The sequence below is a fragment of the Syzygium oleosum genome, unplaced genomic scaffold (genome assembly GCF_021117445.2).
Source record: "Syzygium oleosum isolate NSW1041296 unplaced genomic scaffold, Sole_v2.1 Sole_v2.07, whole genome shotgun sequence".
In the NCBI taxonomy this organism is placed as follows: domain Eukaryota; kingdom Viridiplantae; phylum Streptophyta; class Magnoliopsida; order Myrtales; family Myrtaceae; genus Syzygium; species Syzygium oleosum.
Window position 1 is genome coordinate 7,098,252 of NW_026607491.1, and position 27,591 is coordinate 7,125,842.

A 27,591-nucleotide genomic window follows, 5' to 3' on the forward strand; every position below is an offset into this window, starting at 1 on the left:
GGGTGCTTTTTGTTATTATTTTTGGGTTTTTAGTTTTTAATGGTTTTCAATTAATAAAATTTATAGTTTGTGTGAAATTTTCCATTGATCAGATGGTCATGCATGCACATGAGATGGTACATAATTACGTTTTAGCGTTGAACGATTAACATAATTTTTTCCTTCAAATCTAATGCTCATCAAATATAGGAAAGAGAGCTCTTTTTTTTCTTCCATTTCTATTGACTTCCTATCGTCTTTTATCACACTTTTGCTTTAACCCTAGTTAACAAGCCAAAATCCAAGCATCACCTCGCTTGGGTTTAAATTGTTAATGCCCAATTCATTAGAATAAGAAGCTCAACGTTAGACTTTCGGATCCTCTTTCGTAGAACACTACCGGCAGATGTTCACCTAGGAGTCGAATTCCTCAAATTTGACAAACATTTCCAACAAATCTCTCTTCATGCAATTACACTAAACATGTCAAATGATCAAGTTTCTGAGAATAGTCGCTTGAGCAGCGAATAAAAGGATATATCTCCAAAAGTATAAAGGAAGGATCGAGGTAAAGATTTTCCCCAAGCAAAGAAGGATGAAAGAATCACCCCATAATGAAGGAACCCCGATATGGTTTGTTTAGATGTCCGAATATATATAGGGTCGTTCATGACATCATACTGCAATCAATCTCTTAGTTAAGACGGCAGACAGTCGATGTAAGAGATCATACACAAGAGCAATGCTTTTTCACCATGAAATTTTCCTTCCAAGTCTAAACTAGAGTTGCAAAATGTATGAAAGACACGACTAAATTAAGAGACCCCAGACCATCCCAAGTGCACAGTAACGCGTTAATTTATGTAAATTCCTTGGTCCCTTCAGGCTGTGTGCTTGCACGAGGAAGCAGCAATTCAGTCCCCACCATTCTCCTGTCAAATCAGGAAAATGGATCATTGCATGTGTTAGTGTTTTGCAGCTGGAGCAAAAAATCTTTGTTCACGAACGCATTGCCTGCACCGCGTCTCTGTCTATGCTGAGGCTTCAGGGACGTGACCAGAGAAATGTCCCTCCATTCATGGTGAATTTACCAGTGACGACGTAACAGGCTGCATCAGATCACCAATCATTATCAGATGGATCGCGATTACTGCTCCCAAGAATTCATTCCAACTTAATAACCGAAAACAAAAGAAAAAAAAAACAATAGCATGTTCGCGTTCCAACAGGAAAAGAAAAAACAGATTATGTTATGCACTGAAGATCTGATTGGTTAGTTCAGAATTATTCTGTGTTTGTTGATAAGAACGTACAGAGCTAAATGAGAGTGAAAAAGAATATAGTAGTCAGCTCTTTCAGTGAAAGATATCAAGCATGTGCAATATCTATTTAAACCTGTAAATACCACGTGCTTGACATATGCAAGGCCGATGTGTATACCCCTAAAACATGTCTAGCTAAGCTCTCTTCTTTTGCTTTGCTTGATTCTTGCTTCTGCCTTGGGTCAAACATTTTAGTTTATCTGAAAGGTTACTAAGTTGGTTTCAGCCCTGATTAAAAAACTGTCAAGATCAATCATTACCCATTATATATTGGGAAAAAACCACCAAAAACCCCAAACTTTGCCATTTGTGACACATTTACCCCAAACTTTTTTTTGTGACACCAAAAACCCCGAACTTTGCTTTTTGTGACACATTTACCCCAATGTATTTAGTCCATGGGCATTTTCGTCTTTTTTGCTTTTTCTTTTTTTTTCCTTTCCGGCGAGGCCCCCCCTCGCCGGCGTCGGGCGAGGGCTGCCCATCGCCGGATCCGGCGAGGGGGGCCCTCGCCGGCGTCGGGCGAGGTTCGCCCTCGCTTGGGCGAGCGAGGGCGGCCCTCGCCCGACTCAGCGAGGTCGACCTCGCCGGCGTCGGGCGAGGGTCGACCTCGCCTCGCCTCGGCCGGGCCAGGGCCGCCCTCGCTCGCCCGGGCGAGGGCGACCCTCGCCGGCGCCGGGCGAGGTCCGCCCTCGCCCGGGCGAACGAGGGCGGCCCTCGCCCGTCCGGCGAGGTCGACCCTCGCCGGCGCCGAGCGAGGCGGCCCTCGCTCGCCCAGCGAGAGCGACCCTCGCCCGACGCCGGCGAGGGTCGACCTCGCCCGACGCGGCGAGGGTCGACCTCGCCCGACGCCGGCGAGGGCGACCGGCGAGGGCGACCCTTGCCCGACGCGGCGAGGGTCGCCCTCACCCGACTTGAGCGAGGGCGGCCCTCGCTCGACTCAAGCGAGGTCGACCTCGCCCGGCGGCCCTCGCTCGACGCCGGCGAGGGTCGACCTCGCCAGACGGGCGAGGGCCGCCCTCGCTCGCAGCGAGGCGGACCTCGCCCGACGCCGGCGAGGGTCGCCCGACGCCGGCACGGGTCGCCTCGCCCGGCGAGCGAGGGCGGCCCTCGCCGACTCAGCGAGGTCGACCCTCGCCGACGCAGCGAGGGTCGACCTCGCTCGAGTCGGGCGAGGGCCGCCTCGCTCGCCCAGCGAGGGCGAACCTCGCCCGACGCCGGCGAGGGCCGCCCTCGCCGGAAAGGAAAAAAAAAGAAAAAGCAAAAAAGACGAAAATGCCCATGGACTAAATACATTGGGGTAAATGTGTCACAAAAAGCAAAGTTCGGGGTTTTTGGTGTCACAAAAAAAAGTTCGGGGTAAATGTGTCACAGATGGCAAAATTTAGGGTTTTTGGTGATTTTTTCCCTTATATATTTACCTCCTCACTTCAGCTCTTTTCCCGATTTTACCCATTTATTATATTTCAACTACAGTGGCCAGAACTCTACTCACCTTTCATCCAAATGAATTCGCTTTCACATTTTCCTCTATGAAGTCTCTAGCAAATGGATGCATCTCTTAAGCAAGGACTTGGCTTGTTCACTCTTTTCCACCTCATGTAGATGGGCCAGCAAATCCTTCAAACCTGCATCTGTCCAGAACGTTGAGGGTAGCTCCCTACAAAGGGTGATCATCTCCAAAAGGCACTCTGAAGCACTGACGTGAACCTAAATTTGAAAAAGTAAGAGATTAAGATTGAAAATAGATATCTCTAATATCAAATAGATTATTGGTCCACAGTGCAAGATGAACATCTAAAACGCATTTGCAGGAATGATCTAAGACAATCTAGAACTCTTAAGTGGTCCACTTACCATGTCAACTAGTCCATGCCATATACAAACTTACTCTTGCTCGCACATACAAGAAGTGGCTATGTTGACTAAAATGTAAAAGTCCTTGGGATGCTAGCAACTGATCTCTCTCATTTGGCCGATCTACTTAGTAAAGGAATCATCATAAAAAATGTAAATTTAGTAAAAGGTAATTGCCTCTAGTGCCTTGAGTCAGAATGGAATTGATTCCAAGAAAAACCCAGCTGAACGCAACAGTCTGATTAATACAGGGCCCACACCAGGAGAACCATAACTTGAAAGATTAAAAAAAAAAAAGAGAAAAATCCTGCTTCCTCACATTGCAAAGACAATGTATGCAATCTAAAACTCCAGAACTCTTAATGGATAACTTATTAAAGAAACTCTTATTTACTGGAGTAAAGTCACCTATATATGCATGGGACTAGAATGCTACAATCCTACATCTATGTGAAAGCCACACAAGATCTGATTGTTTTAAAGAAGACAAAGGTCGTTTCAACCACAAAGGGGAAAGAGAAGACATACCTGTGCTATCTTAACTGTGGCTATGCATTCTGCCACTTTGGGTGACACCGAACAAAACAGCTTAAAATTGAGAAGGAAAAACTGATGATCAGAATCCAGTTAAGCAATTTGGAGAACAGAATGACAACTGATTCTAAAGCTGGTAAGTCCAACATGTCCGTTATAATAAAGGAAAGCTATTTTCCTTAACCAAAGTTAGATATATCATCCCTTAGTTACCCTGTTTCTCAGCAATATTATAAGAAAGTTGTAACTAATTACCTCATGAAACAAAGATGCTGTATTTGCATGTAGAGAAGCTAGCCGAGAATCAAGCAAAATGTCATGAATCCTTGAGCAGAGTCCGTTAATTGATAGAAAAGCCGATATTTTGACTGTGTGATGAAACAGTTAATAGAAACACTTTTCATACTGCAATCATCTAAGAAAAAAGTGGTTATGAAGATACCAGTCCATGACAATTCAGGTGAGAGGGAGACAATCCAGAGGTGCTTCAAGTTGTTTTTCTGTTCCAGAATATCATCTATATTTGCCACATGGATACAGGATGTGACACAGTCCAGTACCTTTTCTCGCGGAACGGAAGAATCATCTTTTCCATCATAGTCTGCACATATCAACCACACCATGTAAAAGGCACAGTTTATCATCAAGAGAAAGTTATGATATGGAATTCAAAGGTTGCAATGCAGGACAACTCAAAATCCTGAAAGCTGGACAGTTAAAAGCTAGAAATGTGGATGAACCTGGTTTAGCAGAATCATTTGCTGAAGGTGCTTGTCCAGGCTTATCAGAAGTGGCTGAACTGCACATGTCAAACAATAATGGAAAAACCATGTTGAAGAACTCATGATTGCCAAATGCTTTTATAACCTGAAAAACCATGGAAAGTTCAAGATCTTCATTAGAGAGGAAGGGGAATGATCGGGGGCAAATTCTAGTTGGGAATTAAGAAAATGAAATCAACCAGAAACAGCACTTTCCAAACAATGTACTGCTGAAAAGTTTCTTGATGTGAGAGCTCCTCAAAGCCCTCCATTTTTCTAAATGAAGACAATTACATTGGGGAGCACTCTAACATAATCTGCAATTACCTGATCAAGGCTTAAAAGCGCGGCTTCCCGGTATTTCTTGACCTTTTTTGTGCATGCAGAGCATAGCATATCCAGAATAGCACCAGCAGCTTTGGGATCTTCCTTGGAGATGGCTTGATGGCAAGATTTTGAAAGAGCACCCAAGGCATACAAAAGAGCCTCCTTCCCCTACAATATTATAGGAAGATATTGACACATTAACATCTGAGAAGCCAAGGAAGTTTAACTGGTACAGTAAGTGATATAATGCAGCCTTTATTCCTGCTATTCTTGTATCATGCCTTTGCCTTAGTACTTTAGAACACAAAGTATTGCCTCTCCTTTAACAAAGTCGATGACATTTCCTACCTCCCATAATCGACCTGGAAGTTCTTTCATAAGAGATATGAGCAAAACTTGATGACAAGGAGACAGAGATTCACCCAATACTTCACCGAGCTTGCAGATTGCCTGGGCAGCCTGAAAACTCATTCACAAAAACAATCAAGCATTTCGATTTCATATACATAAGAAGAGATGACCAACTTATGATCTTTAAGACAGACATATCTCAGAAGTCTGATTTTTTCAGTATTAAGCAGAGTGTCAATATTATGGACTTGCTTGTTTCCAGTGTAAGCTTTTGGACAAAAACGGGTGTCTAATATGGTATCATAATGCATGTTAGGATTTTAAATCCTGGCACTCCATCATTTTTTCTATCTTGTTACATCTGTTTAAATGCCTTTGTTCCTGCCTCCAGTTGACGTCCAGATTATGTGCTTCATATGTAAGCATCGGCTTGCATGTGAGGCATTGTGGAATCTTTCTCTCATGGATTTTGTTAAAGAGTGCCCCCAGGGCACTTGTTAAGTAACTCAATAAAGAAATATTGCAATTCTCGTACACTGTTTTTCTTATTTAATGTGTAATCGATACTTTGGAAATGAAAACTTTCCTTCTTAAGCATGCTTAACAAGTGCGCCGGGACATTCATTAATAAGACCCTTTACTTATAAACTTATAGTTTTGGGAGAAACACTAATTTCAATAATATAGAAAACCAAAAGCAAAAGCCTACCTTTTTCTTACTTCCCCACGATGAAGATGAAATGTTGTCACAAATAAGAGAAACTATTTCTCTCATGTACAATTGAAGGGTAATTTGTTCACCGCTTGTATTTTCTTCCCAAAGTTCCTCAAATATGCCAGAAAGATTCTTGTCATCCTCAAATCTGCAGAATGATGAACATGTTCTGAAACTCTAAAAGTTGGTTGGAGGAATAGATCATCACATGTTCAGTCCAGACAAAATACAATCTTAGAACCACTAAATTCCAGGAGTTAATAGGTGTCTACTTCAGATTTTCTGCAAAATGCATTTTCTCCTTTTCCTTTGTCTTTACTACAATTCGTCATGCAGCTGCATTAGACGCCGGCATAACTTACGACTTAATGATGCCAGCATCTTCTGATGGTAGGTCCTCATTTTTCATGGAGATTAGATATGATATTCTATCAATAAACCAGAGAGAAGGAAAAAAACCCCCAAGAACCATTTGTAATTCCAGAGAATTTGTACTTCACTTTTCTTGTAAGCAATATCTTTAAAAATTCATAGTGCTTAAACTTTTTATCTATCACTAGATGTCAGAGATTTTCTCATCCTCAAGGTAATCTTCCAGATTTTTTAGGCCTCTAAGAGACCTTGAAGATGTATGACACTCGCATATCAAATAACAGATCAACAATAATACATACTCATAAAAGATGAAGAGTAAAAGAACAACAAGAGCAAAGTACCTTGAAATAGAGGCCTTGAAGATGTATGACACTCGCATATCAAATAACAGATCAACAATAATACATACTCATAAAAGATGAAGAGTAAAAGAACAACAAGAGCAAAGTACCTTGAAATAAAGATTACAGGTAGAATTTCGGCATAATAACCACTAACGACATCTGGGGCCGTGGATAGAAAGCTTTTCAGTAAAATCGCACAAGAGATTTGTGAATTTTTGTCACCGTCATGCAAAGCTGTGGTGTCTTCAATTAACTTCTGTGCCTGAGAGGTACTTGCATGCTTTAGTACTAATGCACAGGCACTTGAAAAGGCACGTTTTAAAGCAGCACTTTTCTCCTCCTTCACGGCTTCAAACAGCAACTTCAATAGTGTGTTTGCAAATGGTTTGACATCTATGCCAACCTTTTGAACTAACAAGCCAATAAAGCTAGCAACACCAACCCTGCAAGTTAATCAAGAAGTCTATTAAGTACAGAATATAGTATAGGTATGCTTGATCATCTAATATAGCAGCATTCCAGCCTTCTTAAGCTGATTAAAGAAATTAGAGAAAGAATAAATTTCATTCTTCAATTTTTTGAGTAAAAAATAGGCATTTCCCTGTGTGCATTCGGTGGCACAAAAGCATAGCTTGAATTTTCAGGCCCTAAATTTTTTCTCTTTACTTGAACCGCAATCTTTGCAATATTTCCTCCCTTCCCTAATGGTTTGGTGATCATTTCATTTTTCACCCCAACAAGTAGACATCATTCGACTAGACTATTTAAAGGAGATGAAAAGATCATTGGTGAATTCAGAGCATGAAGGTGGAAACCAAGCTCATGGGATCACTGAATCTCCATCAGAGCTAGACTATGAGAGAAATTAGAGCTTCATGGTTTCACATTTATGTCAAGACAGACTGTTCTTCTCCATCATCAGACATACGTTGGACACCACCTGATGTCCCACAAATCCGACAAATTGTTTAAGTGCAACACATATCGCCAAACCCTCAGGGGGATGTCCAAGACAATAGCCAACTTCTTCTTTCCAAGGAAAGTATGACTTGAAAAGGAAGATGGCTGTCCAACCACAGAGAAATTATACTTCATTGACTAACCTAAAAATTTACCACAGCCATTGATGTATTGGAGGTGCAACAAATTAGCAAGCTGGCTTTTTTGTCCCAGTGAATGAGAGAAAACTGAGACTAAAAAGGGACATGTAGTATCACCAAGTACAGAATCAAAGACATCAGGGACTAGAATACAGAGATATTATATGAAAACAGAAATGTTTGAGAATGTCACAGTTCATCTTGCAGCATCTGTTCACCAAGAAAAATGCATATGAGATTGTGCCAACAGACCTTGTGTTTAAGCCGACGCTAGCTCGTACCATTTGGGCAAGTCGGGGAACCAAGCTTTCCAAGGATACGGTATCCACAACATTTATGCACTGGTCCAGAGTTTCCCACATAGGAGAACTTTTGGCAATTGAGATCCGCAAGTTCTCAAGTTTCTCTGTTTTCAATCCAATGTTTGTCGCATGCAACTACAAGATAAAGCATATGAACAGAAAAAAAAAATTGAACTGACGGACAAGCAAGATTGCAAATTGCTACAGTGGCTAGTGAAATTCTCTTATACCTCAACATAATTGAGCCCTTGGTCCTCAAGGCTTGACAAACTTTCTAGCATGCAGGAAACTAAGTCTGCCAAATGTGGACGAAGCGCGACCCCTGCACCCTGTAAATAAGTGAATAGTTACAGGTGATGCCTCTGATTGAAAAACTAGCTTTTTTCAAACAAGAAGTACCTCATTATTCTGGACATAGAAATATTTACAAAACTAGCTCTTTCTAAAAAATCCAACTACCAATACAAATCTCAAAGAGATAAAAAAAAAGAATAAATCATATAGCACATTATTTTCATCAAACCACAAAAGTACGCAAAGCCAAGTCTTTTTCAGCATTTCATTCACACAATAACACACTTGACCTTACTAAACCAAGTGGTTTCCATTCGGTTTTTAGCTTATATACAATCCTTAGGCAGTAAATAGATAGCTAGGTGGGCAAATCCATATTCAAAACTATAGCTCTACTCACCTTTTCAATTCTTAAAAAAAAATTTCGTTAATTAACTTGCTAGGAATATTTTTCCAACATGTAAAACAGCAGGATAGAGAGGTCATCCATAAAGGCCTTTGTTAATATGCAATGGTAAATGGAAGCCAAATGTTCTTCTTAGGGACTAAACTTTTGTAACTAAAGTTCTCATAGGAAGATATGTCAAACCTTCGCGAGCTTCATTACAACGGCAATTGATGCTTTGCGAACAGTATCAACCGTACTTAGAATGCCTTCTTTAAGCAGATATGGTAAAACAACATCCATAGCTTGGCGTGAGTCTGATACTTCAGTGAGGTTGACATCACAGAGGCGTATTGTCAGTGAAGTCACTGTGCGGCATAATTTGTCACCAGAGTTCCGAACAGTTTCTTTAATATCATCCATGGCCCGAAATGCAGCAATCCATACTTTTTTCAAATGCTTCCCAACCTACTTGACCAAACTGTAATTAGTATATTGGGAATATATACTGGCATCAAGAGCAATATAAACCAAACTTCTCTCGTTTTTCGTTGCAAAGGTTCATAAACCAAAACCAGTCTTTTTTCTTGAGTAAATTTCACTATAAGGTCATCAAAGACGGACAAATATATAGTTATCAATTTAAGCATGCCATTTTGGAAACTGAGAAAATGTATTGTGGCATATTTTCAAATCAACGCAGTTGGAAGAAACATGCTCATGAAGAAACAGATCCACCGAGCAACTTCAGAGAAGAGTCATGATGACTTGCCTTATCCCATAACATGATATGAACAGGAAATAAGATAAAGCATGAAATACCGATATTGATTCAAATATAAACATAACACAATGCATTGACCCTCCTATCAAAAGTAACATTCATGTATTTCAATTTACATAATGATTTCACATTAAAAAAAATGGTACACGTGAATGCTAGACAGACAGAACAATGATGTCTTAACAAATTACAATCTCCACGAAAAACAGAAATTAAATTGCTTGACATGAAAACAAACAATAATTTTTAGCAGTTGATAATTTGAAAGAATTAACAAAAAGCAGTTAAGAAAAGTTAAGCATGTTTCCAAATATAAGCACAAAAATCACTTAAAATCAAATCAATTTTAGTTTCCATAAAGCTTTAATTAAAAATTCTAATTCAAGTTTCTTGGAGGAGGTCGAAAGAAATTAGGAAGTCTAAATGCACAATCAATTTATCAAACTTTTTGCGGAATACGATGAGCAGACACTAGTAAAATGTGAAATGAATGGCTCAACTGCCCCCTCTTCTTCTCTCCTTTTCCCTTTCACCCATCGACTGAATCTTTTGGGGGGACATATATTGACTCCACCTAAGTTTACGCACGTCGAGCACCAGCATTAGCACATAGTCATCTAAATTTCCACCTAAAGTAATAGTAATAGCTAGATTCTAAAGAGACAGCAATGGTGCTTTGGATACTTAGCGTCAACTAATTCATATACATGCCCTTTCAATTAAGGCGTAAGATCAAGGAAAGGAGAAACTAGATTAACTTCATCTTTCAGAAACATGGACGACATAAAAATTTATGAATGGTTCATGTTATTACTGGGGATTCTCTGATAATTCTCAGACTCAAATATCTCTCAAAGACTCAAATATGCGGTATTTCCCACCCAATCCCTTACCTGATTAAATTTTCGTCCTTGGAAAATATCAGCAAGAGCAAGACAAGAAGCCTCCCGGGTACGCCAGAGCCTAGAACCACATTGTGTTAACAAATCATCCATGATTAGGTCAAAATGTTCATCAATAGTTCTCTTTGAGTCCGCCACTAGGGCCTTCCAGATATGTGCCATTGCATCCTGTATCAAATCCAAGAAGAGCATAAAAAAAAGAGGAAGAAATACCAATGGAAAATCCAATGGAAAACAAAAAAAAAATAAGAGTATCTTGTCAAGGTATTACAAGGCAATGAAGAAAATAAAATTGGCTTTACACGCAAGAATTCATCAAAAGGATGCCATTTGAACAGATTTACTAAAACACAGGAATTCCGGGATCTCCACCTGAACATTTTTGTCAGGATCATACTGATATCGCACAAGTCTGGGTATTAACACATTTAGATGCGGCTGAAGAGCATCCCCAGCTTGCTTGGCTATTTTAGAAAAGCCAAAGGCAGCACCCCTTTTCGAATCTAGAGAAGCATGGTGATTTGCAAGATCCATAAACTTGTATATCAGATCCGGTTGCCCCATCTCATTCGCCATATTGCACAGTTCCTTATAAGTGCTAAGTTTTCCACCACTTAGACTTTCCCCTATAGCCCCCTCTTGGAAAACTTCAGAATCTTCGACAAGCTGTCCAACAAAATTTCATCCTCAGATTTGTCACCAGAGGAACGCACAGAAACTTAAATAGTCAAGTCAATATTTTCAAGTATTACATGCTGCTCCATCCACCAGTTCCTCATTATTTGTATCCTGGATTCTAGACATAATTTAGACTTTTCTGAGTTCTTAGTAGAGTCTTCCATCAAATTTCTAACTAAGATAACTCGAACTACAATACAACAAACCTTGATGGCTCTCTTTCTCTTCCCTGATGCAGTTAGAGTATTGACAAGTGCATTCACCAAGTTTTTCTTCATAGATGCATCTCCAAGGTCATACACAATGCTCATGCCTTGGGAAGCAAGCTCCTGAGTAAGTTCATTCTGTTCACCAAGTAGGTGTGAGAACGCTTCCTGCAATACAAAAAAAAAAACCTGAATTATAGCAAGAAAATAGAACGGTATTCTTCTGAGCAGATAAATTGTCTAATTTCCTTTTCTAATCCATGAATGTTCTTTATTTCTTCTCTCAGCTGTTTGTCGCTTCTTAATTGACCTAAAATGATTGCATAGGTTCATCTCGACATGAAAAGAGTTCAAAGTCTTTTCTTCAACAAGAAAAGACCTCGTCTCAGCTCATTTGCACAACTAAATTGACCTGTATCTTCTGACTACAACTAACGCAACATACAAGTAACCTGTAAATACAGCAACTGTGCGCCTATTCATGTTATTGGAAGTGAACATGATATCCCTTTCAGGAATTCTATAGTACAAGAAAAACCCAGTGCATCTATTTGTCTAAAAAAGGTAGACATTCCAACTTCCCTCATACTTAAGCATGTCGATGCATTTTTACTTTGATTCAGCAAGTATGACGACCAGGAGTTCAAGGCCCTTGATAAGTATCAAAAACATCCACTGACCAACCAAAAAGTCCATTCATCCTCTTCATATATTTAGTATATTGAATTTATTGTTGTCTGTTCAATTTTTACTTAAAAGGTAGGCCACTGGTATATATAAGAGCGATCTAGGGAATTAAACAACTCTGTTAACGTACTTTTATAAAGGGAAAAAAATAGAGATTAGTCACAAGAAAAACTTCGATCCATAGTAAACCACAAATCCTCTGCAAAAAACCAGCATCTTTCCAACACGATGATTGCAAGAGTAGAAATAAGCTAGAGTCAAAAGGGAATAGCGCCACATGGAAAGAGTTCTTGCAGAGCCTATAGAGTGCATTGTCAACAAGCTCAGAAGATAATTGGCCAATAATAATAGTAATAATAACAAGCGCAGAAGTACAAAAATTGGACTTATCAATTGACAATAAACCTGAATCTCGGGTAGCATTTGTTGGATAGTTGCATGATGGCCACAATACAGGGTCAATGACAACAGCCAGACAGTTCCAGCACAGCGTTCTTCCTTTCTCTGACTGTATAAAAGACTATCGAAGAGCTTTCTAGTAATTGCATCTCTAACACTAGCACGAGAACCATCAGTGTCTTCAGTCATTCCATTAGAGTTATATCCTGTCAAAGATGTGCTCATGTTTTCCATAAGATAGTTTGAAGACATGGAGAGCGAAGTATAATTAGTCTTGAGAATTGTGTCAGCAGTCACAGGGACAGTTCCCCACAAGAAAGACAAAGCCTCCCCAGCAGCAAAAAGGACATCCTCAACCTGTACAACTCAAGGATTCAGAGATAAGAAAACTTTCAGGTGCTATGCAACAACAAGACCAAACAGGAATCATTTACTAAGACAACCACAAGTAGAAAGAGCAACGAGAATCAGTGTGCCCACCTTCGAACGGCAAAGGCTGAAAACCAAATCAATCGCAATGTTGAGACGTGAAGATGATGTTTCTTTCATACAGACATGTCCAAGCGATACAGCAATTTTCTGAATTGCTTTAGTATCATCACCAGAAAGTAGCTTCCTCAGTTTTTCTTGTAGAGCCATGAATATGTCAGCTGCAACTTGAATGAAGTCTAACATGACTAATCATCCATGGAACCGATTGCAACATTTCCAGGAAGAGAAAAGTTACCTGAGGTGGAGTTATCAGCAATTGAAGGTAACGGGACACGCAACCCAATATGACCTAATGCTTGCATAGCAATCGATGCCAATGTTGCATTCTCGGAGTTTACAACATCAACCAGGCATTTGAGTACACTCTGGAGCAGTACTTCTGGTATCTAAAAGGTGAATGTCAGATACAACACGATTTATGTAAATGCAAATAACTACAGCTCAACTTAACAATATCCACCACAATTATACAAAAATAAAGGCAAACTTATACATTTGTGTCATTATGTTGCAACTTGCATTTACCTCAACATACTTAAATGGACATCCTACTCTTGATACAGATATCAGAGTCCAATTTTACATCAGCAATAAGATAAAGAGTTTGCGAGCATAGGAAGGTGTAAAGTTGGAAAGATTTCAACTGGAAATCGAGGGACTTGAACGATAAGGGGCGTATGGATTCAAAACTAACAATACAAAAAGGGTAGTCGCGCATATTTTTTTCAAGCATCTTTCTTTGAAAAAATTATTAATTCATTAATCATGGACTATAATGGAAGTTAGAATAAATTACACAGGATAGGAGTGATAGCTGATCTCAAATGTAGCAAAAAGGAAAAGACACAAAGACATGGAGCAATCTCAATTAAGATCATGTCGAAAGTAAAAAGCCTTGGTTAAACGCTGTGATTACAAACGTAAAATTCTTTTTTCCCAGAGATTATGAAAGTAAGTTGAATGGATCATATAGTACTTTGTATCAGATGAAGATATATGTCAATCAGCGAACAAATCTAAAAAGCATGGAAATTCTCTTGATTTCATCTGCTAAACTTATTTTTTGTCACTAAGAAAAGTAATCACTCACTTTTGGTTTTATTAGAAGTCATTTAAGGCTCAGCCAAAAAAAAAGGAGAAGAATTCATTTACCAAATCCATAATCAATTGAATTCAAACATTCAATAAATTGCTCATCATTATCGTTGACGGTTCAACATGGAATTTTCCTTTTTGGACCATAACCAATGTAGGAAGTTACCAACCTAGCATCTAGGACAATAACTGTTACCCAGAGAGTAAAAACCATTAGAATGTTGCCACTTAGTCTGAAGTATAATGAATAGAAAAAATGAGGCATGGAGCAAACGTAAAACATAAGTTGGTCCATAAATGTATCAACACCATGCCACAGTGCAATCAGAAGGAAAATGCTAATAACATGATTGACCATACAATATCACCATTATATTCCTGTCAAAAAACACATGCATTTATGCTTTATTTCGGAAGGAGAGGAGGGGAAGATAAATGAAGGACGGATGCCGAAGATGGGGTAACAATTAAGGTTTTGTGAGAAGAAAAGGAGGGGACAAATTTTCTCCCCTTTTTCCCCGTCATGTTCCCAGAGAAAGCATTAAGGTAACAATGGTGCCACAGGACAAAAAGAGAGAAAACAAGAAAAAGTATGGGAAAGAAAAACTCTCATATGAATTTACTGAGAAAAACAACAAACTGTGACTTACAGGAGGTGTCCTACAAATACAATCTGCCATGATATATCCTATAGCACATACCGCTCCGTAATGATAATCAAACCTGAAGAACACATTGAACTCCCCAAATCAGAAAAACTCTGGACTTTAGAGCGAAAATATGAAGGGTCATCTTCCAACAAAATTCGTCAAACCTTATTTTGCGTGAATCGCTGATTGAAAAAACTAGTTCGCTTATCAAAGCTGAAGCAGCCGTGGTCGGAAGACCAGAGGAAGCCATTCCAAGTAAGCGTGCCGCAGTTTCACGAGTATCAATGTCCACGTGACTCAGTAATTGCTTTAGCCATGGCAGTTTGTTAGCATAATGAGGAATGATCACCTGTAAAGATCAATATTTAGTAGGAAAAGTTAATGATAGTCCCACAGGGAAAATGAAAAAAGCAGCAGCAAGTCCAGTGGCTTCTTTTGTCATACTTGTGGAGTATGAGAACTAATTGCCACCAGCGCCCTGGAGGCACAAGCATGCAACTCAACTGAGCCTTCAAATGCCATGGCATGATCTAACAGTAAACACATAGTTTTCACTGAAGATGAAAGTTCGGAGGGTCCTCCATCAGTTTCAGAAAGCAGCTTTTCTGACTCAAAACACTTCAACAAAAACTTGATCATAGCAACATAAGTTTCTGAAGGAAAAAGAAGCTTTTGTTCCCTTGTTTCAATTGATTCTAGCAATTCTGGTCGCTGCTTGAGGATGTAAGTTAACATGTCTGCAAGTTTTGGGTACTTCAGACTGATATCATGATGGGTAGGTTGCCCATTATCGTGACCGGGGAACAGGCCTTCCAGTGCCATTTCTCTTCAAAGAAATTTCAAAAGAAAAAAGCAGAACAAACAATAACCTTATATTAGTAATAGAGACAACTACCACTGTATGCATACATAATGAGGACAAAGACCAATATACAAAGCTAGCCAGAGAGACGTCTTATCTGATGGAAGAACTTCAGTGACATCATGAAACATATGAAGAAAACAAGCAACCAATATCATGCAGCACTAAGAGCAAAAGCATGAAGAAACTTAAAACATCAACACTAGATCATCAACATCCATGAATCATACTCATAATCTGACAAAGAAGTAACATGACCTACAGGCGCTCATATAATGCATGTACTTGTTTGTACAAACTTGCAACAAATAGAGAAACGTCTAGCACTCTACACTAAGCCATAACTCCTCCCTCTTATATATACAAATATTACCCAAGTATGCCCAGATAATTGACCAAAAAGCATTTTAGAATCTTTTATCATATATACACTTTGAAGAGAATATGTAATCTACCTTATATCCAACTTAGGATCTGCAGCCCCAAGCATACATAGAAATCGACTCGGGCAGTGCTGCAAATCAAACAATATAGTCGCCCACCTCAGAGCACAAAAACGTACTTCACTTTGTTCCTGATTAAAAGAAGGTACTCAATTTCCTTATAAACTGTATACTCCTCCTGCTATACATATTTACTAAACCAAACAGTACAAAACCTGTTTCAAATTCTCCAACAGTAGTGTCTCCAAATCCTTTAGCACAGTAATGGATGCAGCCTGATGAACGGAGCAAAAACAGTATCAGTGATCTCTCATAAAGGGAGATGCATCAAAACAAATTAAAGTAAAGAAGGCTGTCTATCGGAACAAAAAGTTCTCAAAACCACAAAGGAGGAATCTCTTCCTTCAAACACCCATCCTTAAGTTCTTTTCTTTTAGAATCTGAATACCCAAGAGCACATGACAACTGATTGATCCATGCCCTTAGAGGGGATACTTTTCTCACCTATGGATTTAAGTGACTACTTAACCATATGCTGGAGGAGAAAACTAAGAGAGACTCACTAAATCCAAAACCAAATCAAAATGCCACACTCGAAGAAAGATATTTGCAAGTAGAGATATTACGGGCAATTAAACTACAACTAATTCTTCCACCACCACCACGCATACCACTGCCACTACTACCAACAGACATTATAAGCAATTCCTCCACCACCACCACCACCAACATTTCGGCTACTACACTATAAGCCTTTTTCCAACAAGTGGCTTAGCAGTATGACTTGTTTCATGCGATTGTCAATTATGTATCGTCCGTTGTAAGCTCTAAAGTGCTATATATCTCTCTTTTTCACCTCCTTCAAATATTTTATTTCGCGTCACATAAATAAACCTAAAAAAGTTGTTATTAAAATCACAGTGAGTTTAGATTCCAACATAAATTCTAAAGCCAGGAATCTTTATTAGGTTGCATTAAATGACCAATGGAAAAGCACAAAAGTAACACAAACTGGAGACAAGTCGATAGTCATCCCAATTTATTTTAGGGAAAAAGCTACAAACAACCCCAAACTATGCCCACTATGACACATTTATCCTGAACTTTTTTTTGTAACAACAAAAACCCCAAACTATGCCCACTATGACACATTACCCTAAACTTTTTCTTGTGACATAAAAAACTCCAAACTTGTACCTGTATGACACATTTACCCTCTGTCAAGGTTCCGTTAGATGATTTTTCAGCCAAAACAACATTGTTTTCGTTTCACTTAAGCCATGTGAGCGCCAGGTCAACACTGTTTGCTTTTTGGCATCCATGTAGGCAGATTTTTAACGATTCTCATTGAAAGAACTTTGATGGAGGGTAAATGGGCCACACAAGTATAAGTTTAGGATTTTTGGTGTCACAGAAAAAAGTTAAAGTAAAATGTGTCACAATGGGCATAGTTTAGGGTTTTCGGTGGCTTTTGCCCTTTATTTTATAATACCCACCATTTGACTCTTCAAATTTGTAACACCATGGAAACCAAGCTCTTCCTAAGGTTTGAGGTAATGATATCAGTCTTCTTATCATATTCAAATAACCTTGATTATAAGTGCTTTAGCATAGATCTATAGGTAATGAGATATGGGCCCAGCTATAATCGTTTCAGAAAATTCAATCTTAAAGCACTACCAACAAATTATTTTGTAGTTGATGAAGAAATTTAAACTATTTACACATAAAGCGGAGCAAATGAAGCTCACCAATTGCCAAATCAACCAGTTAGAACGAGCATTTGTCATGTGCTACCAGAAAGGGTTCATCATAAATTATAATTTCATGCAACAGATTGAGAATCAACATTCATATTATCACCCATATGGAGAGACTATAGCAATAGCAACCTTGTATGCAGCAGCAATGGAGACAGTTGCTTCTTGAATTGTAAAACGGAGAGATGGTGCCTCCAACTTCAATGCATCAAAAAGCCGAGCAGCCATATCAACTTTATCCCTAAGAGAAGAACAAATAGGGGATAATCCAACGCACGAAAGCATCAAGTTGTTTTTTTTTGGGGTTTGGGGGGGGGAGGGGGGGGGGGGCGGGGGGCAGTTGGAGAAAGAATCTCGTCCAGTACCGAAAAAGCTGAGGCGTTCGCTTTGCAAGCAACCCAATTGCTTGAAAAGCAAATGTTTTTGTGTCCTTGGCGTTAGTACCTACATGACCAGAACAAATAGGTATTCATCGACTAAATACTTTTTGGATCTTAATCTTAAAAGATGACTGAAAGAACTACAATCAAGGCAACTCTGCTGCATGCTGAGCTCACCTGATTCAGAACTTGAATAATTATCAAGTGTCTTCAGAATTCCACTAAGGATAAGAGGGCCCATCAGATTCAACTGATTAAGCTTTGCCTGAGAAATATATGATTCAATTGGCAAAATTCATCAGTCCACTAATAACAATTTTTTCCAACAGCAGAATGACAAGATAAACTGCTAATATCATAGTGAAAGTTGCTTATAATTTTTTTTCAAGTTTAATTATGAAATGTATCCAGTTAGTGTCTCAGACCAAAAAGAGAGTTGTCAATAGTCCAGTGCTTCTCGAACAAATAATCAGCACTGAGAAAAATGACTAAAGTGACACCACTGCATATGCCTTCAGATATTTTCTTAATGTAAAGAACAGACTCTATTGAAATATGCATTCAGATATTTCACAGGTACAACTCACAAAAAACAAGAAGGGCCCTGTACACACATTACTGTGCTTATTTGACACTAAGAAGCTGGAGCAGTTAGTCTCTCCGTCAGATTGATAAATGGTGAGCACTTGCTAGACACGTAATACCCGGATATTTTATCTCGCATTGTACTTAAGAAGTCGATTCTGGATGCTTGAACTTTTTTAACATTTCATTAGGTAGCACTATTTCCCTTTTTCTCTTTTAATATAGCCTTCGAGGGTGTGTTAAGTTTGAAAGAGGCAGTCTTTAATTGAGGCAGAAGACCAGTTGAACTTTATAGCAGTTAAATAGAATGCTTTAGCAAAACCCCGCAATCTAAGTACTGAGTGGAGTTTACCTGAGAGGTTGAGCATAACATAGGAACTATGGTGAATGGAATTAGGCAATTTTACAATGACGTACATAGATATTTCTTTCTAACTTCAAAGTAGAGTAACTATAAATTAAAACCAATGTATAGCCCTTACATGCTTGAATACCCAAACAGTGAACTCCATACCCAACTGCTTCAATCTTGTGGTGGTACTCTGTCCTATAACATCATTATTTCAAATGTATCAGCACGAAAAAGAATTATGACTTATACAGAAGATATTATCATGAAAAAGGAAGGGCTAAATGGTACATGTACACCATATAATATAATTCTAAACATGAGCATTCATATCTATCTATGCCAAAGATCACAAATTGTTAAACAGGAAGAATAAAAGGACGAATCACTCAAGAACAAGACACAGTGCATATAATGCATAGAAGAGGACAGCCTATATCAGCTACTGTCAAGAGACTATGGTTTTACCTTAGCTACTAATTATATTGCAGTAGGACCCGTGGAATACCGGATACAGACTTTATTCATATTAAACATCCTTTTACAAAACAAGTTGTGCTCATCAATTATATCACACAAAGCCAGGCAGATAACCTTAAATTCAGGGTATAACGGGACAGATACTTCACACCTATAACGAGGCGGCAACTTCAACATATAAAATCACAAATCTACTACAACTTGTGGCTTTGAACATCATCATGCATCAGTCAAAGGCACAAAATATTCAATGAGGGCACTACCACAGAAAACTGGCCGGATCCCAGACACTTATTTTGACACAACAGGAAACTAAAAAGAGTTTCTTAATGGACAGCCAAGACATCCCCCAACTGTACCCCAAAGTATTCTCATCAAACACGCATTCATTGTGCGCATTTGTTGATACTTGATCACAATGCATATCACCCCATAGACCATCATCAGCGTTATTTCTATTGTAGCATTTGCCCGTATGCTGAAATGACATTTCCCAATAACGCATATGCTAGCGCAATTGTTTCCATCTTGCTCTTACATTGTGGGTAACATTTTCACACATTCTTCAGTTACATCATAACATAAACCCAGATATACAATTAGCTCGATATCAGGCACTTTCCTCTCTCCCTTCTCACCACAACTGGATGAAATCTCACTGCAACTTGCACTTCACAGACACTCTCTTATATTGCTTCATCGTACTTTGCTACTTCTCAGACAAGTAGTTACTCTTATAAGTCTGTCCAAATATGGCTTGATTGCTATATCATCATATTGGAAAATTCTAGTCCATTTTGTAAGATAAACTGAAGGAGGAGAATTTTGAAGAAGCTCGTGAGTACCGTATATGCACCCAAATATGCACTGCAAAGTTGATGGAAAACTGTTCGCTGCAGTAATTGACCGACAAAAGACAGACATCAATCTTGCTTTTAAGGCTGAATTGGCAGGAGCGATTTTAGAATCTGGTGCATCACTATCAGCTCCAGTAGAACCTACACAACATGCAAATAATACAACATTAAGGTAAGAGGCATAATGGAAAAAGGAAAATGACTGATATTTACTTCTTAATAGCACCAATAAAGTTGACATGATCTCCTTTATGAGTGTTGTAGAAATAGTGAAACCACCTTATCCTTATCTAATATTTAAATGTTCTAAAACTCCCCCTTACATGTAAATTGGGATAAGATTTAAAGACCAAAGCGCATAGATTGACCAAAACTCAAATGTAAATAAGGGGCCACAGAGAATTAACAGAGGACTTCTCACTCTCATGTCTTTTAGGCATTGTGCGTATAATGCCAACTTATAAAAAACTTAAGCAATTGGATGAAAGTGCAATTGTGGTATATAATGCTATTACAAGCATAAATTATGGTTTGGAGTACTTGGGTTACTGAAAAGCCATTTTCCAATTTGGAGAGTTGTTTGACTTTGCAAACTCTCTGTAATTATGTACAGGTGCAGTACCCCTGAGTTACCATTGTCATAAACTTTTCTGATTATGCTTCAACAAAAGAGTGTAAAAATAGGGCCATGCAGATTTCGCTTGAATAATGAATTACTTACAAAATGGTTCTAGAGATCGGAATTTCAAAATACCAGCATTATGTTATCTTTAATAACTGCACAAATTCATTGGCCGCAAAAGTTTCATAATTTCCTCATGAACTTTTATAATTTTTCTTTAGAAAAAAAGTGCCAAAAATTAAGGATAATGTCGATTTCACTTGAATAATAAAGCACACCAAAAATGCTTCTAGAGATTGAAAATACTGGCATCATTTAATGTCCATGACAGCACGATATGATTGGCCGCAAAGGTTTATGGACTGTCTCAAATGGGCGCTCCAAATGAAAATCTTATTTTTCTCCTGGTTATAGTTTCAGAAAAGTTTATATTTCTCACAAAGTGTTGCTGTTACGACAGCACCATCTAAATGAATTTTTTTCCTGAATGACAGTCTTAAATCCAGCCACTTTCCGGAAAAAGAAAAGTCTCCAGAAGTTGCTGAAAGAAATATTCAGCACAGCAAAAGGCTTATGTCAGTAAACTGAAACTGATCCTGCCACTAAGAACATGACAACAAAAATTCGGCATGTGATACCTACAGCTTTGAAATATTAGCCACCTCTGTAGAACTTTCCTTAAAGTGGCAGGCACTACATTCAGTAATGATATGATCTGGATCCTTCATATATTCGTGAGATTGAAAAAGTGGATTCTATCAACTTTGTGAGGGAAAAAGAAGAATTATAGCCCCATAAACCTCACAATGCTACAAGAAAAATATCTCAAATCTGGAGAAATTTTTCCTTCAAAGAAACGATGAGGCAGACTCCCTCACAGTGATGGAGAAACTGACTTTACAATGGAATTTTATAGACTGTTGGCCTAGCAGATATAATCTTCAATCAAAGATGGCACATACGATCATCATTATATTGTGCCCATATCATATCACATGAACTGTAGACATGAGATGCACCACAAAAATAAGTTAAAGCCATCAATATTCATGAAGGCAACAAAAGATCATTAGTAGAGCGATTCTTCTCCCCCGTCTTCCCTTTTTATAAAAACTTCTCCAAACAGACATGTAAGAGAATGAAATCATCTATGCCAAGCAAAAAACCTACTGGAGTAATCCTCAGTAAAAGACTCATTTCCATGGTCCATACCATTGAATAGTAGAAATAGTCTCTTTATAAGCGATGGATCATCAAAATTTGCACCAGAAGCCTTCTTCTTCAAAAGCTCATCCCCTCTCATTGCAACAGCCTCTTGACTGGTACAAATCCAACATCAAGCAACAATGAGATTCTACACGTGTGCAATATTCGTAGGACAGGCCACCAAGAGAGCAAATATCATACTACAATGCCAAGATACCTATCAGCAGAAGCAGCGAGATAGAGGGGATAAACAACTTCAGGGGTGAGCTCCATAGCTTCGACTACATTCAGAATGCCCAACTGCTTCGGAAAAAGAAATAACACAATTAGAATTGATTGAATAACCTTAGATATTAGAAGAAAAATATTTTAGTTGGTGGTGGCATAGGCAATGCTGAAAATCCACCACACAGATTTGCTTTATAGCTAAGATAACATAGAAAGATTTTCGAATCATAATGGATCAACCTTTCTCATCAAAAGTGTATTACTCGTCAATTGATGTTTCCCAGTAAGACGATTAGCTTGAGCAATTGAAAGCCCAGGCGAGCTTCCTCCACTGTAAAGAAAAAATAACTCCTTGATAAAAAAATTGGAATAGCATCATATACACGGTAATGTAATGCTCAGTGAGGTGATATACAAACCCTTGAGATGATGGTTGATACAAGATATTATGAAGGCAAAATTCAATGAAACCTTCCTTATCCTGAGAATTATTTACAGCTCTATACATTGCAGCAACTTCTGCGTCGACTCCAGTTGAGTGGCATTCACCGATCACCTGAAAGCATTCGATCATGTAGAAGTACACAATCAAGAAACTTCATATTGATATTAAGCAGTACATTGAACACATTATCCATAAGGAAAACAATGAAAGAAAGAGAGGCTGAAAATACATCACTAGGATCAGGTATGTGCAACATTTAGAAGACAACAGGTCAGATTGAACCTAGGATTGGTTTGAACAACCATTTACAAGGACTCTAAAAGACCCAGCCTTAAAAGCTTGGAGGTAATTGCTGAACTTGGAGTTGGTCCTCTCCAAATTATCATGACACAAGTAAAAGATTTTCAATCAACATGACATAGTACAAACAGCTTATTATCATTTATTCTTTCATCTAAGAAAGTAAATGATGCATCTAGTGGTAAAGATGTCATAGTATGGCTCATTCACAAAGATGTTTTTAACATGTTCTTCTCGCGGATAGACATCAAGACATAGAATGTGAAAGAAACAATAACATTAATCAATGTAAGAACACTCAAAACTAGAAGTAGCACCAAGCAATGTGCTTGAATAGTGTATAGAACTTTGCATGCTAGGGGAAATAAAGAATCTTCAAACAAACCTTTGCTGCAATTCTTAGAACAATCTCTTGATGCTGATGAGGAAGCTTTGAAACGTTGGCTGCAAGTATAGGTGCCATCATTTCTTTCTCCTGAAAAAAAAAGCACTTGTATCAAGATTCACACGAAAGATTTTCTGGACAGGCGAGTTCAAGATAAAAGCTTTTCACTTCTCAAAGAGACTTCAGATACCATAGAACAATAACAAACCTTCACATCAGTGCGTTCAAAAGCCATCTCAATATACAAAATGCAGAAGTTTTTGACAATTGATACAGCATGGGCTTCTGTGTATATTCTCCATAAATCTGACAAAGGCAGACCAATTTCAGGTTGATGTTTCACTCTTTTATTAACGTGGCTGAGGATCTCAAGAACCTGTACCAAAAGATAAATTAATCTGGTCATCCCAAATGAACTGATTTAACAAGGACAACACTGCATAAGTATGAAGTAATGAATAAAGCATTCAGTTCAGTATATGAACACTTGTGTAAATGAGAAACAGTTAAAAGACACAAGAAGAGACGTGACAAATTAGGAATATGGCCAACATGGGATCCATTAAGTGACACGAGCATCATTCCATCAATACAATGTCGCATTTCGACAAGTAAATATTAATAAAATACTTACTGTTCATATTGTTGGGACTTCTTCAAAATATGAACTCTAAAAAGAACCAAGAGAATAACAACCACTGTACCAGAAATCAAGGATGGTGTTAAAAGGAAGAAAAACAAAACTTCTACAACATTATCTTTCATTGAACCTCACATTCTACACTATGAGGAGTCTCTGAAACAGGAGGATTAGAAGTCTTTTAGCCAAAGTCAGATATTACTTCAGAGTAGCATAATGTTTGTCAATCCGGTTGCAGAAACAGAAAACTGCTCAAGTCCCGAGTTTCATATATTCGGCCTTGTCCTCACGGTTTTCCGCAAAACGCAAGTGGCAACCATCTCTTAAGAAGGATGCTTGTTATGTACCATTTACAAGGGATTAAGTCTAAATAGAATTGAACCCAGTGAGATTGACTTAGTAGTTTGAGGAATGAACACGTTTGTGGTTTAGGTGCATACGTTCGATTCCCGACACCAAATTTGCAATTAACCTCATTTGCCGGCACACCCCAACTGCTGCTAGCGTCATGAATGGTCCATGAGATCAGTGGAGTATTTCATAGCACAATTACTTATCTAAGCTAGGTTTAATAGTATATTCATATTAAACAGTTGCTTAGCCTAATATGATACAAGGTTAAAGAGTGATTTAAGACGAACTACATTCACAGGTAAACCCCCTTTTCTATTCATTTATTCTTTCTTCTTGATTAGTTGAACAGGTTCTTATACATAAAGGCAACTAAAAATCTTACCACACGAAGTAGTTACAAACAGCAGAGATGCTCAGAAGATTTAAATCTGTGGAACTTGATGACAGAAAAGATGCCAGACAAAGCATTACACAAGAGCAGCTACAGTCCACCCCACCCACTTAAAAGAAAAGAAGAAGAAATACACCCATAATCTAAAGTTTGGTAAATTAAATGGAAGCATGGAAAGAATTGCAATGTAGCAATGTCACCCATTAAGTGTCAAAATTCTAAACAAGTAAATTGAGTTCCTTCCAGCTAACAAAACTATTGAAAAAAAATATATCCAAAAATATATGCAAAAGGCCTTGATGATATTGATTCCAGGAATTCTTCTTGATAACAATGGCAACAAAAAACGAATGTGAGTACATGCACATCAACAAAGACAGTTTACTCCAAGGTTCAAGAAATTTAGAAGTAATAATTCATAAGTAGAAACCACCAGACAGTAGCCCCTTGAAAAGCTTCTTTAACACTATAACTAGCATAGGGTCAAGTTCGCTAAGTTCCAAAGAAAATTGTTCATGAACAGAAAACAAGAATGGGTAACATAAAAGAGAGACATGATGCATCGAAAAAGCTAAAAGCTATTTCAACATTCTTTGTCTAGTTGGATCACAGTAAAGTCAAGAGCAAAAGTTGCACTTAGAGCACTATGATGAAACCACCTAAGTTGACGAGTAATCGGAGAGTATATGGCACACATAAGTGGGACTGCTAGTGGTCAAGTGTAAAGGTGATAATTGGGCAGGGCAGGGCGGGCCCCTTATGCCAACCCTAATTCATTTTCCAACCGCAGCCAAAAAAGTAACGCATAAAATTCACGCCACCCGCTCATGTGCCCCACAAGGCTGAGACAGGCTTTATAACCGAATAGCCTCCAAAAATGGCCTTCAGGCCCATGTGGCCCAGGGGCAACTCATGGTCTGCCAAGCCCATGATGAGATCTGGTCAAAAGGGACATAGAAATGGTTGAGAAGCCCATAACAGGCACTATGGAGGTGGTCACCATGGCTTTTATGGTGGCAATGGTGGTGATGGTGGTTCAAGGGCTGTCCTGTAACAATGAAGTGACTTCGAAGAAATACTGATGATGCTAGTGGTAGTATTGGATCTGGAGCGAGAGGTGGAGGTGGCAAAATCATAAGTGCTCAAGAAGGTGGTCATAGTAGTGGTGATAGGCAACAGGAGACCACTGGTGGTCACATTGGAGTGTGTGATGGGGAGGTGGCAATGGGATTGCAGGGGTGGTCAATTTGAAGTGGTTGTGTTGAATTTTAGGTAGTGGCAGTGACAAGAGGAATGGACAAACATATTACTGCAAACCTCAAGATTTTCAAAAGAGTAACGTAGGGATATAAAGAACAATTCACAAAATGAATTATAAAATAATATGTCAAACTGTAAGACGGTATTTGCACAAGTGAATTATATTCAAGCACCCAACAAATGTCCGCCACATCACTTTATGACTTAATAATTTTGTCAAGCAGTCTTTCTTTATCCGGCATCCGGCATTATTCCTTTTAGAGTTCTGTGCTAATACCTACGGGGTCATTCAACCAAATTTATAGCGTAAATTTGAAATCGCTATTCACAGATTTCCACATTCAATTGTCAATAATCATATTTTCTTCATAAGTTAGAAAAAGTTTCACGAAAGAGAAAACTATCTACTACATCAGGTATATATAGGATCAGACAGAACAAGAGCACAATAAGTGCTCTAACAGAGCAATTGCAGACGAAACTTGCGACTCCAATCCATCAAAAAGCCTTTTATCGCAAAGTGCGCCACATGAGGCCAATGAGAGAAGCCTTCATCGATCATATCCTTTCGCACGTAACGTTCAACTCAAAAAAAAAAAAAAAAATTCTGCGCTAAGTCTTGCAGGGTATCAAGCAGTGCTGTAGCCAACTGACCAAACCTAAAAGCCATAGAGCCACTCCTCGGCCTCACAAAAAGAATCACGGCCACTTTCGGTATCTAAGCACGAGCTCTCAGCCAGTTCCACTACCCCCACACGCGCACGCGCACACGCACGGACGGAGAAATTCGCGAGGCACCGAAGTGGAGCTAAAATCAATCAGACCGACCTAAATGACGTTCGGAAATCACGGTCGCATCGGGAACGTCGTGTACCTTGTTCCGGACGGCGGCGGAAGGGGATGAGAGAGAGGAGATGGCGAGGGGGAGGAGCTTGGAGAGCAGGGCCTGGAGCTTGGAGTCGTCGCAGAGCGCCAGGCGAGTCAGCATCCGGTCCAGCATCTCCTCCAGCTCCGCGTCCGACTTCGCCGCAGGCGGCGGCGGCGTCGGCGTCGACGATTCCGCCATTTTCCGCAATTCGATCGGGGCGTGCGGTGGCGAAGGGGGAAAGCAAAGCAGGTGGAGCAATCGGCGTGTGTGTGTGAGGAAGAAAAATGAATGATGCGATTCTGGTTTTGGAGTGCTTTGGCCTTTTGCTTGGGCTTTTGGCTTGGGCAAGAAACCAAAGTCAAAAGAGTATTTCTCCCAAATCTTTCGGTTCCGTCGAGATTGTCTTTGGGGGTGTTTGGTTAAGTTTGGGAAGGCTTTGGCCACGAAAGGCCCTTCCCAAAATGTTAACGTTAGAGTGTTTGATTCAGTATTTGATTTAGCATTGATCAAATGTTGACATTTAAAATGCTGAAAGCCCAAGGCTGGTCCAGACCAGTCTTGGGCTTTCAGCATTTCACGAATGTTACTGTTCATATCTTCTTCTTTTGTTTTTGGGTTTAGTGCTGTTCATCTTCTT

General features: G+C 39.0%; 1 protein-coding gene across 2 annotated transcripts; it reads right to left on the reverse strand.

Annotated features, from left to right (window-relative positions):
• Window positions 1-594: 594 nt before the first annotated feature.
• Window positions 595-27,259, reverse strand: LOC115676805 (uncharacterized). 2 transcript variants are annotated; one of them, XM_030599827.2, is made up of 36 exons: window positions 26,961-27,259; window positions 23,650-23,817; window positions 23,442-23,531; window positions 22,731-22,867; window positions 22,552-22,642; window positions 22,301-22,383; window positions 22,090-22,196; window positions 20,244-20,396; window positions 19,052-19,116; window positions 18,162-18,249; window positions 17,970-18,048; window positions 17,737-17,845; window positions 16,060-16,119; window positions 15,857-15,975; window positions 14,984-15,365; window positions 14,704-14,888; window positions 14,540-14,612; window positions 13,030-13,180; window positions 12,783-12,952; window positions 12,309-12,659; window positions 11,217-11,384; window positions 10,705-10,998; window positions 10,324-10,500; window positions 8,851-9,114; window positions 8,198-8,296; window positions 7,918-8,102; window positions 6,673-7,008; window positions 5,841-5,994; window positions 5,129-5,239; window positions 4,781-4,948; window positions 4,433-4,559; window positions 4,135-4,293; window positions 3,948-4,060; window positions 3,687-3,746; window positions 2,797-3,011; window positions 595-1,088 (listed from the first exon to the last, which is right to left on the reverse strand). In XM_030599827.2, exons 1-35 carry the CDS (start codon window positions 27,150-27,152, stop codon window positions 2,832-2,834), a joined length of 5,448 nt encoding a protein of 1,815 aa, XP_030455687.1. In that variant the 5' UTR covers window positions 27,153-27,259; the 3' UTR covers window positions 595-1,088; window positions 2,797-2,831. The 2 variants fall into 2 exon arrangements, with proteins under 2 accessions (XP_030455687.1, XP_030455679.1); XM_030599819.2 differs by having other exon boundaries at window positions 12,783-12,958.
• Window positions 27,260-27,591: the final 332 nt, after the last annotated feature.